This window comes from Myotis daubentonii, chromosome 14 (assembly GCF_963259705.1).
Source record: "Myotis daubentonii chromosome 14, mMyoDau2.1, whole genome shotgun sequence".
NCBI classification, from domain to species: domain Eukaryota; kingdom Metazoa; phylum Chordata; class Mammalia; order Chiroptera; family Vespertilionidae; genus Myotis; species Myotis daubentonii.
Window position 1 is genome coordinate 56,471,329 of NC_081853.1, and position 11,686 is coordinate 56,483,014.

At 57.7% G+C, this 11,686-nt stretch overlaps 1 protein-coding gene across 9 annotated transcripts in view; it reads left to right on the forward strand.

Annotated features, from left to right (window-relative positions):
• The window catches only part of ITPR1 (inositol 1,4,5-trisphosphate receptor type 1), a 173,759-nt gene that overhangs the window by 92,285 nt on the left and 69,788 nt on the right, over positions 1 to 11,686 (forward strand). For all 9 annotated transcript variants that reach the window (XM_059664569.1, XM_059664570.1, XM_059664572.1 and 6 more), the window contains 13 exons: positions 476 to 617; positions 1,455 to 1,608; positions 2,432 to 2,613; positions 3,090 to 3,234; positions 3,832 to 3,886; positions 4,848 to 5,013; positions 5,267 to 5,437; positions 5,824 to 5,886; positions 6,551 to 6,688; positions 7,091 to 7,216; positions 9,692 to 9,892; positions 10,382 to 10,633; positions 11,426 to 11,551. In XM_059664569.1, the coding sequence (XP_059520552.1) occupies positions 476 to 617; positions 1,455 to 1,608; positions 2,432 to 2,613; positions 3,090 to 3,234; positions 3,832 to 3,886; positions 4,848 to 5,013; positions 5,267 to 5,437; positions 5,824 to 5,886; positions 6,551 to 6,688; positions 7,091 to 7,216; positions 9,692 to 9,892; positions 10,382 to 10,633; positions 11,426 to 11,551 (1,921 nt within the window). The remainder of the gene's footprint in view (positions 1 to 475; positions 618 to 1,454; positions 1,609 to 2,431; positions 2,614 to 3,089; positions 3,235 to 3,831; positions 3,887 to 4,847; positions 5,014 to 5,266; positions 5,438 to 5,823; positions 5,887 to 6,550; positions 6,689 to 7,090; positions 7,217 to 9,691; positions 9,893 to 10,381; positions 10,634 to 11,425; positions 11,552 to 11,686) is intronic.

The following is an 11,686-nucleotide window of genomic DNA, read 5'->3' on the forward strand; positions in this document are numbered from 1 at the left end:
CCTCTGTGCTTTGTCCCAGTCTCTCTCTACCTTGTCCCACCCCCTTCACTTTGTCCTCATCCTGACCAGCGGCCCCCTTCAGCCCCATGTTCCTGCTGTTCCGTGTGACAAACCGCGTGTGGTCCCATTGAGTCTGGTCAACCACAGACAACAGATGAGGTTACTTTTTCTAAGCTTGACGTAAAATGGAGGGCAAAGATGATTTCTTCAAAAATTTAAAGATGGCACGATTCCATTTTTATATCCTGCTCATCTCTCTTATTCAACAAATAACTGTGTCCACTGGCCGCAGTAGGGGTCTATCAGTGGAACCGGGACCCTGCCTGCCCGCTAGTGGGGAAAGAGGAAGGACTGAGATGGAGTCTGGTGACAGGGGCTACGGGGAATAAAGTGGGAAAGGAGGGGGTGTGGGGGCGCTCAGCGGCGGGCGGCCTCCCTGGGCGGAGCTGAAACCCTCTCTCCCCCCCACCTCCAGCTATGACAGCAACGGGGCCTCCAAAGATGAAATTAAGGAGCGGTTCGCGCAGACCATGGAGTTTGTGGAGGAGTACCTCCGAGATGTGGTGTGCCAGAGGTTCCCTTTCTCGGATAAGGAGAAGAACAAGCTGACGTTCGAGGTAACGCGTCTGCTCCTCCTCTCTGTGGGGGAGAAGAGATGTTTCAGATTTTCACTGCGATACTCGGGTTTTGTCATGAAAAGGGTTCGGCTCAGTTTGGTTCCCAAATAAGGTGGGTGCCAGCCCCTGACTGCCGGTGGCCTTGCTCCCAGGAGAAATGCGCAGGTGACCTGAAGCATGCGGGGATGGGAGACCTGAGGACTCCGTACATCACCCTGTCTATATATATAAAAGCCTAATATGCAAAGTGGCCCCTCGGGAGTTTGATCGCTCGCTATGATGTGTGCTGACCACCAGAGGGCGGCGCGGAACAAAGGAAGGCCCCAGCCGGCAGCTGCTAGGGACCCTACCTGTGCACTAATTTTGTGCACTGGGCCTCTAGTTAAAGATGACAAGACAGAGCATCGTGCTGGGTCTGTCGCAGGGACTCCTCCCAGAACATAACCCGTGTCCCCGTGGGGTCAGCGTGCTTCTCTGTGAGACGCGTGGCCTTTTGAGGAGTTGTGTCTGCGAGGTTACAGGGCTGCAGCCCATGTCCTCGTCGCGTGAGACTCGCTCGCCCGGCGTTGTCTTAGGGGATCTGCACAGACCATCTGATGAGGTCCACGTTCACGAACTAGTTCTCAAAGCAGAGCAGTCGCTTGGCAGGTTTTCGCTTCTTATATCTTCTTCCTAATGAAACAAAATGAAATTTGATCAGAATTGTAAGCCAGACGAATGTCTCAGCATAAGGAAGGCAGACCTCGGGCGTTGACAAGCTGGTCGGTGTAAGGTGGACCTGAAGGATGCAGTGTGTTTAATGCCACCTTTCTCTCTCTCTCTCTTTGAATACGACAGGTTGTGAACTTAGCGAGGAATCTCATCTACTTTGGTTTCTACAACTTCTCTGACCTTCTGCGATTGACCAAAATCCTCCTGGCCATCCTGGACTGCGTGCACGTGACCACCATCTTCCCCATCAGCAAGATGGCGAAGGGAGAAGAGAACAAAGGTGGGGGCAGGGCAGGGCCCTGAGCAGGAGTGGCCGCCCGGCTCCAGGGCAACCTTCACCCTGGTGTCCTGTCCTTGCTTTTTAAAAAAATATTTTTTAAATACATTTTTATTGATTTCAGAGAGGAAGGGAGAGGGAGAGAGAGAGATAGGAACATCAGTGATGAGAGAGAATCATGGATCGGCTGCCTCCTGCACGCCCCACACTGGGGATCGAGCCCGCAACCTGGGCACGTGCTCTGACCGGGGATTGAACTGTGACCTGCTGTTCATGGGTTGATGCTCAGCCACTGAGCCACGCCGGCCAGGCCTGTCCTGTCCTTTCTTTTCGACTTTTCACTGCAAACATTTCAAATATAAAGAGAGAATAGTGCTTTAGACACCCAGAGACCCACAGCTTACAGTCAGAGAGGACTCACATTTTTATGTATTTCCTTTGTATTTTATGAGTCCTGTGTATCCCGCTGAGCCACCTGAAGGGAGGTGGCCAGTAGAATGTGGCGGGTGGATTAGTGCACAGAGCGCTCCCGTGGGGGTTTCAGACCACCTGTGTCCCTGCTCCTGGAAGCCCCTGGCGTTTGATGGGCATTCACCTTCACAGGTCCCCGGGGTCTGAGAATGTCCCGGAACAGAGGCGTGTTAAACGGCGTGTCTAAGGGAGCCCGTGGCCCGTGCCAGGCCCCTCGGAGCACTCTGTAGGGGCGTTGCCATGACCGATGTCTGTCCCAGCCCCTCTGGGCAGTCACGTGATGCGGTCCAACCCGGGGCTGGGGAGCTGAGGACCCAGGACGGGGTCACGACCCAGGTCTGTCCGGCCCCTCCAGGCAGCAACGTGATGCGGTCCATCCACGGGGTCGGGGAGCTGATGACCCAGGTGGTGCTGCGAGGAGGGGGCTTCCTGCCCGTGACCCCCATGGCCGCCGCCCCCGAAGGCAACGTGAAGCAGGCGGAGCCAGAGAAGGAGGACATCATGGTCATGGACACCAAGCTGAAGATCATCGAGATCCTGCAGGTAGCCCTCCGGCCGAGGCGCAGGGCGTGCGTGGGCGGCGGCGCCCTCTGGGGGGCGGGGGGCTGCCTTCGGGGAAGGGGATGGCGGTAAACGCCCGGCTCGGCCTCGGGTGGCACTTAGGGGCCAGCCCTTCATCCCTCTCGGGTCATCCTCCCCCTCCCCCCACGTGCCCGTGTCCCTCCAGGGTCGCGCTCTGTACCTGCTGACACCGGTGATGCTGGTGGAGGCGGGGAGGGGGACTTACAGGCCGGTTCCTAAGTGAGCTGCCGGGTGCTGAAATCTGCACTAAGCTGAGGGGCTGCCCCCACCAGCCCGAGGCTGCAGGGACCTGAAATCCATGGCAGATGGTCGGCGGTTTGGTGCTCACAGTGACGGGTGCCGCAGCCCGCAGGCCCCGCGCGCCCAGCGGCCGGCGACGGGTGGCAGGTGGCGCGCCCCTGTGACCGCTCTGTCTCCGTTTCCGCTTGAACCTGCAGTTTATCTTGAACGTGAGGCTGGACTACAGGATCTCCTGCCTCCTGTGCATATTTAAGCGCGAGTTCGACGAGAGCAATTCCCAGACGTCGGAGGCGTCCTCGGGCAGCAGCGGCCAGGAGGCGCCCGGCAGCGTGCCCGGTGAGCGCGTCTGGGTTGGCGTCGGGCGGGCGGGAGCCCCGATCCATTCAGGGCGTCATAGGAAGCGGGGAAGGCGAGCATGTCTGGGGGGGATCATGGTCTTTTGGACGAGAGCCTGGGTTCTTGGGGGGCAGGGGGATGTTTGAAGGAGCCCAGAGCCTCCTGGGATGGGGCTCATTGCCTTCCATCCTGGGGGTCTGGGTCCGAGACGGCCGAGGGTTCCAGTGTGTGGTTACATGAAATGTCAAGTAAAAACCAAACAAAAAACTCCCCAAGAAAACTTACCGCCCACCAGCAACTTTTCCCGCCAACGGCCGTCCTTCCCGCCCAGGAAATGGTGGGGAAGGGTCAGGGCGAGGTGGTGGCAGTAATCACCCCCTGTCCAGGCCGGAGCCCCTCGGCAGGAGGGCGACCCTGAGGGGTCACGGGGAGGGGGTCCTGCAGTGCCTAGAAAACCGGCCGAAGTGGGGGCCCTGCACGGTGTGCCCGGGCCGAGCTGGCCCAGCCTCTGGTGGAAAGCTCTAGAAGGCTCGGGGAGGTGGGCCGCAGCCCGTGCTCAGACCGGCTGCGTCTGAGGGCCGTTCCCTGGCGTTGCAGGCGCTCTGGACTTTGAACACATTGAGGAGCAAGCGGAGGGCATCTTCGGAGGAAGGCGAGTGCTTCTAGTCCCTGCGTGGAGGTGGTCCTGGGGTGGGGGTGGTGGGGGTCCTCTCACCGGCTCTCACGGCCCTTCCGCCCCGTGTGCTGGGAGAGCCCGGTCTCTGGTTGAGGTTGTTTTGCTGCTCTCTTTGTACTTCTATGAAAAAAAAAGATTGTCAGGTTTTAAAAGTATGTTCTTATTGATTTTTAGAGAGAGAGGGAGAGAAATGTCAATGATGAGAGAGAATCATGGACCAGCTGCCTCCTGCACGCCCCCTACTGGGGATCGAGCCCATAACCTGGGCTTGTGACCTTAGCGGGAATCGAACCTGTGACCTCCTGGTTCCTGGGTTGCAGCTCAACCACTGAACCATGCAGGCCGGGCCCTCTTTGTAATTCTTAGTACTCAGGTCAGAACGATCTATGGAAATGGTGGGAAATAATGGAAAGAAAAGGGGCTGACCCCAGGCGTACACTTCTGTGCTGCCCTCACACTCACAATGTAGTTGAAGATGAAACGGTTATTGTGTCCAAGGAGCTAGTTAAAAGGTCACGTGGGATACACCAGGTGCTGGAAACCCAAGTGGGGGGGGGTTCCTAGGCCTGCAGTGGGCGGTCAGGGGGGCGGGGTGTCTAGGCCCACGGTGGGGGGCAGGGGGCAGGGTGTCTAGGCCTGTGGTGGGAAGGGCCAGGGGGCGGGGTGTCTGGGCCCGCTGTGGGAGGGGGGCAGGGGGCGGGGTGTGTAGGCCCGCTGTGGGGAGGGGGCAGGGGGCGGGGTGTCTAGGCCTGTGGTGGGGTGGGGCAGGGTGTCTAGGCCTGTGGTGGGAAGGGCCAGGGGGCAGGGTGTCTGGGCCCGCTGTGGGAGGGGGGCAGGGGGCGGGGTGTGTAGGCCCGCTGTGGGAGGGCCAGGGGGCGGGGTGTCTGGGCCCGTGGTGCGGGGCTCAGTTGCCGCTTGGCTCCCACGTGCCCCGCAGTGAGGAGAACACCCCGCTGGACCTGGACGACCACGGCGGCAGGACTTTCCTCCGGGTCCTGCTGCACCTGACGATGCACGACTACCCGCCCCTGGTGTCGGGGGCCCTGCAGCTGCTCTTCCGGCACTTCAGCCAGCGGCAGGAGGTGCTGCAGGCCTTCAAGCAGGTAGTCGGGTGCCCTGCACGCGTGTGTCTGTGTGCGTGCACATGCATGTACTGCATGCGTGAAGTATGGTATATGCATATATGTGTGTACATGTGTTTTATTGTGAGCACATGCATGTGTGAATTATGGTGCAAGCATGAGTGTGTGCACCGGTGTTTGTGTATTGTGTGTGTGACCTGCATGCGTGCGTGCATGTGTGTGCATGTGCATGTGTGTGATCCGCTGTTGCCACTAATGGGTTGCACCCGTCCAGGTTCAACTGCTGGTTACCAGTCAGGACGTGGACAACTACAAGCAGATCAAGCAGGACCTGGACCAGCTGAGGTCCATCGTGGAGAAGTCCGAGCTCTGGGTGTACAAGGGGCAGGGCCCCGACGAGGCCATGGACGGCGCGTCTGGGGAAAACGAGCACAAGAAGGCGGAGGTGGGTGGAGCCCCGGAGCGCGCCTGACGGAGGTGGACGGGCCCTGGAAGCAGGCCCCCCTCCTCTGGCGGCAGGCGGAAGTGCAGACTGTGGGCTGCCCTAGGAAATAGGTGCAGACAGCCGAGCCCCTGGTTGCCGGTCTCCCGGGACCCAGTGCAGGAGCCCAGGTTTCCCTTTCAAACCTCAGGTCAGGGCCACTCTCCCCGCTGTGCGGCCGCCACCTCCCACGTCAGCGAAGTGAGGACAGGCAGGGGGAGTGCGGGCGGCGAATGACGGGCAGGAGCCCAGCAGGACGGGGAGACGCTGCAGCCCCCGTAGGGGTGCTGGCCCTGCGAACGCGCAGGCGCCAAGGTTGCTGGAAGCACTCACCCTCCCTCTGGCCCTAGGAGGGGAACAAGGCCCCGAAGCACGAGAGCACGAGCAGCTATAACTACCGGGTCGTCAAGGAGGTGAGTGCCAGTCCGGGGCGGGGCGTGCAGGAGGCGGCCGGTCAGTGATCCTCTCTCATCGTTGATGTTTCCCTCTCCCTCTCCCTCTCCCTCTCCCTTCCTCTCTGAAATCAATAAATATATATATTTTAAAACGCATACATGTATAAAAGAGAGAGAGAGAGAGAGAGAGCCCGCTGAGCTGCCCCCCGGCTCTGGAAGCCGACGTCCCCTGGTGATTCTGGGAGGACCCGTCCTCAGCCAAAGTAGCTTCAGTTTGATGCCACCCACAGGGGCACCGCCTGGTGGAGGCGTCCCCCCCGGGTGAGGTTTCTAATGTATTGGGATCCCTTCGGCCTCCCTGTCCTCCGCCCCTTTCCCTCCACCCCTGCAGTCCAGTTTTCTGAGGCTCATTTCTTTTTAAATTGTCTCCAGCTTCATTGAGGTAAAAATGACCAACTTGTAATATCCTTAACACGCACAACGCGAGGAAGCGATAGAGGGACGTGGTGAAATGATGCCCATGTCACTCACCTAGTCAGCTCCTCTGGGGTGAGGGGTGAGGGGTGAGGATGCTTTTAAGATCTTGGTCTCAGCAAATCGCAGGCGAGCAGCACCGGGCCCGGCCGTGGCCACCGCGCCGCACGCAGCCCTGGGAACTGAGCCGCCGCCTCTGTCTCCCCAGATCCTGATCCGGCTCAGCAGGCTGTGCGTGCAGGAGGGCGCGTCCGTGCGCAAGAGCCGGAAGCAGCAGCAGCGGCTGCTCAGGAACATGAGCGCGCACGCCGTGGTGCTGGAGCTGCTGCAGATCCCCTACGAGAAGGTCAGCCCGGCCCTAGCCAGCCCCCCCTTCCCCCCGATCCTCACAGGGTCACCCGCCCTCCTCACAGCCGTCCTCACAGGGGCTGGCCTGGCTGCAAATGGACCCGGAGGCCTTCTCTCCGTGGCCCCTCTGGGCTGGCCTTTCCCCATTGAAATCTTTGCTTCTGCCCGAGGCTAGTGGGAGAATGGGGGCCGGGCTGGCCGCTCTCCGGGGCAAGCAGGGTAGCAGCTGGGGTCTCACAGGGGGGCCCCAGTGCTGCCTCCAGAGCCCAGGGGCGTCGGTGGCAGGCGTGGCCTGGGCCCTGGCCTCCTGGCCTGAGATGAGGGCTGTCTGTACGCAAGACCTCCCTCGTCCACTGCGCAGCCTGAGTTCAGCCCGTTTTCACCTGCCGCCCCCACACAGGCCGAGGACACCAAGATGCAGGAGATCATGCGGCTGGCCCACGAGTTCCTGCAGAACTTCTGTGCGGGCAACCAGCAGAACCAGGCCCTGCTGCACAAGCACATAAACCTGTTCCTCAACCCGGGGGTGAGACGGCGGCTGCGGCGGGAGGCGGGCCGGGGGCGGCTGTGCTTCCTTGTGTGGCCGCTGAGACTCGGACCGCCAATGCAACACTCATTTCCGGGGAACATTGTGATCTGCTCTCACGCGGACATAAATCTCTCCATCTTTGTGAGGAGAGAGAAGGGGAAGGAGGAGGAGGGTGGGTGGGGGGGCAAGGTGAGATGTGTTCATATATATTTTTTAATGTATTTTTATTGATTTCAGACAGGAAGGGGGAGAGAGAGAAACATCAGTGATGAGAGAGAATCAGTGATTGGCTGCCTCCTGCACATCCACTACTGGGGACCAAGCCCACAACCCGGGCATGTGCCCTGATCAGGAATTGAACCATGACCTCCTGGCTCATAGGTCAACACTCAACCCCTGAGCCACACGGGCCAGGCCAGATATTTTAATAACATCCCTCATCTCACCTCACTTTGGCCACAGAGGTGCCGCCTCTCTCCAGCCCCCTGTCCTGAGGCAGCACAAGTTGTCTGTGTTCTTACAAATGCAGAATAACTCACCTGCAGCATAGCTACGTAACAGTTCAGCTGGTGAAATATGTTTTCAAAATATATCAAATATGTATTTTGCAGTTTTTAAAGAAAAATGGGCGCACTCTACACGTGGTTTTGCATTTTGCTCTTTCACTTAAGACACCATGGCTGTGTTTGCAAGTCAGAGTTACATGCTTTCCTCACTCCATTTGGTGGTTACACGGCACCCCATTGAATGGCTGTGAGCCGTCTTAAAACCGTTCTCATGGTGACGGAGAGTTAGGCAATGCCTAGCTGTCGGTTTTGCAAGCAGCATCACAAAGGACATCCCTGTATGTGCACACGCAGAGGCACACCTGTGCGCACACACATGCACACAATCACTTATCAGCACCGCTAGAGCTCCGCAGGGAAAGGATTCCTGGTTGAAGAGCAATACTCCCTCTTTGTCATGTTCAGAGAAAGAAAAGGCAAAAGGTAAGAAGTTGAGAGCCCCTAGACCTCACCCCAAACAACACTCAGTAACTCAGTAGTAAGTCTGGGTAAAAAGAGAATAAAGCTGGAAGACAACATGCAAGCATCTTCATGACCGTGTGGATGTGCAGTTTCTTACGCAGTCTGCTGAAAGCTCTAATCGTAAAAGAAGTCGTTGACAAATGGGCCTCTTCAAGAATGTCTGTTTAGTACGTGGCACCACCAGGAGCATCCGAGGCAAGCCAGGAGCCAGAGGAGACACGGCAATGCGCACGTCCAGGAGAGAATTCATGTCCAGAATGTGTGACAAACAGAAAAGTCAATGAGGAAGAAAACGGACAACCCCCCTTTAAAATGAGCAAAACCCGTTAAAACGAGACCCTCGTAGCAGAGACATCCACGCGGCCGGTGAATATGACCAGGCGCTCCCACGGGTGGGTCTTCAGAGAAATGCAAATGAAGAAAGATCGGACTGCAATGAGAAAGACGGGCAGTGCCGAGTGTGAAGAGGGATCTGGAACAGCCATAACACAGCACGTGAATTGCTGACGTCTTCTGGAAGCTGCTTGGACGTGTCTCCTACAGCCACACATATTGAAACCCTGCACCCCAGCAATTCCGCTCGTGGGCCTAAACCCCACAGCAATGCACACATTGAGTTTCCCGGAAGACACGTTTGAGAGTGTTCAGAGCAGCCCTGTTCATAACATGTGTAGTGAGGACAGTGTCACGACTCATCATTAAAACCGGACACTTCCCCACGTGCCCACCAGCAATGGAATAAATAACTACATTGTGGTGATTCAGACAGTGAATTGGCCATAGCAGTGACAGGAGACAGACCAGCATGGATGACAACATCACAAATGTCATCTGGAACAAAAGAAGCCAGAAGGACAAGAATGCATGAGGGTCAAGAACAGGCCAAACAGCCTGGCAGGCATGGCTCAGTGGTTGAGCATTGACCTATGAACCGGGAGGTCACGGTTGATTCCCGGTCAGGGCACATGCCCAGTTGCAGGCTCCATCCCCAGTGTGGGGCGTGCAGGAGGCAATCGATCAATGATTCTCATCATTGTTTCTATCTCTCTCTCTCTCCCTCTCCCTTCCTCTCTGAAATCCATAAAAATATATTTTTAAAAAGAAAAAGAACAGGCTAAATGAAGCTATGGTTGTAGAAGTCCAAATCGTGGTGAAATTGGGGGGGAGGGGGCCGGGCATCCTTTAGGGGCTATTCCCTTTCTGGTCGGGGCGCTGGTGTCCCTTGGTGACCCCTGCAGCCGAGCACGCCTGACTTTAGCTCTTGGCTTTAGCTCTCGGCGTGCTCCTGATGGCTGAAAGGTTTAGGAGGGAGGACGGTGGTGCAGGAGCGGGACCGGAGAGAGACCTTCGAGGGGCAGGCGGTCCCTGTGTGAGCGGACTCTGCTTGTGCTCGCGTGCACTCTGCCCGCCACTGACGCCCCCTCCCCGCGCCCTCCCCTGCCAGATCCTGGAGGCGGTGACCATGCAGCACATCTTCATGAACAACTTCCAGCTCTGCAGCGAGATCAACGAGCGGGTGGTCCAGCACTTCGTGCACTGCATCGAGACGCACGGCCGCAACGTGCAGTACATCAAGTTCCTGCAGACCATCGTCAAGGCCGAAGGGAAGTTCATCAAGAAGTGCCAGGACATGGTCATGGCCGAGGTGACCGCCGCGCCCCTGCCTCTCCTGGGCTCCCTAGAACGTTAAGTTAGTTAATCTTGTACTTGGAACTGGACCCTCACCTGGAGCCATGTGAAGGCACAAAAGTAATTGCTCATGTGCGTGTGCGCCCGTGTGTGTGCGTGTGTATTGTGTGTGTGTGTGTGTGTGTGCTCTCACATTGTGAACTTAAACTGCAGACATAGGCAAGAGTCCAATCTGATTTTTTAAAAGATTTTTTTAGAGAGAAAGGAAGAAAGGGAGAGAGAGAGACACTTTGATGTGAGAATCATCGATCGGCCGCCTCCTGCCCACCCCACATGGCGATGGAGCCCACAGCTTGGACATGGGCCCTGCCCGGGAATCGAACCGTGACCTCCTGGCTCGTAGGGCGACGCTCACCCACGGAGCCACGCGGCCGGGCGAGAAGAGAGGTGTTTTTCATGCCGCCCGCCCCTGCGCCCGTGACGCGAACGCCCTGTGTCCCTGCAGCTGGTGAACTCCGGCGAGGACGTGCTCGTGTTCTACAACGACCGGGCCTCCTTCCAGACGCTGATCCAGATGATGCGGTCGGAGCGGGACCGCATGGACGAGAACAGCCCGCTCATGTACCACATCCACCTGGTGGAGCTGCTGGCCGTGTGCACCGAGGGCAAGAACGTCTACACCGAGATCAAGTGCAACTCCCTGCTGCCACTGGACGACATCGTGCGCGTGGTGACCCACGAGGACTGCATCCCCGAGGTGAGCGGCCTCTCCACGCGGCGCCAGGGGCTGGCCCGGGGCCTCGCGGTCTCGGGGGCCGGCCGCTCATTGCTGTGAGGCTTCCGTGGGCTGAAACGGCGTCTGCTCGAGTGCTGATTTGGGGCCAAAGGAACAAGGAGGGTGGGAGAGGTTTGTTTTCCTTCTGTGTCCTTGAGACACGGAGACCCTGTGATTCTTCCGCTCGGAGGGGCCAGTCACGCAGCCTGTGAGCCGAGAGGGATGGATCCGAACGAACGTCTCAGAAATGCATTGGGAGTGGGTTAAGGTTGGGTTCCTATGGACGTAAGCCTGACCCTGTATGTTTATCCTGTGAAAGGAACGGTTGTGTTACAAAAACAATGAGCAACAGATTATAAAATAGGAACAGCCCTGGCCAGTGTTGCTCAGTAGTTAGAGCGTTGGCCCGGAAGGCTCTCAGGTTTGATTCCCAGCCCCAGGTGGGGCGTGAGTGGGAGGCAGCCAATCCATGTGTCCTTCTCCCATCAATGTCTCTCTCTCTCTTCCCGTCACCGCCCCCTTCCTTTCCCCCCTTCCAGTCTCTCTAAAAATCTATGATAAAATGTCCTTAGGTGAGGATCCACAACATTATTCTCTTCCAAAATCTCTGTGTTTTTAAATTTCCTAAATGTGAATGTTCAATATAAAAAAACCAAGGGGATGGCATCCGGCGGGGAAATGGAATGTGTCCGGGTCGTTCTCACTGTTAAGATGGGGCGGCAATCGAGTCCCCGGGCGCCGAGTGGCCGTTCACGAAAGCCTGTGTCCGCCCAGGTCAAGATCGCCTACATCAACTTCCTGAACCACTGCTACGTGGACACCGAGGTGGAAATGAAGGAGATCTACACCAGCAACCACATGTGGAAGCTGTTCGAGAATTTCCTCGTGGACATCTGCAGGGTGAGCTTCCTGGCGCCGGGGCGGCCGAGCTAACGGGCACGAGTGTGTGTGTGTGTGTCCGTGTGTCCGCCCGTCCCTGTCCCTGTCCGGGCAAGCCTGTGTAGACATAAGGAAAACAGTCTCACGAGGTCCACC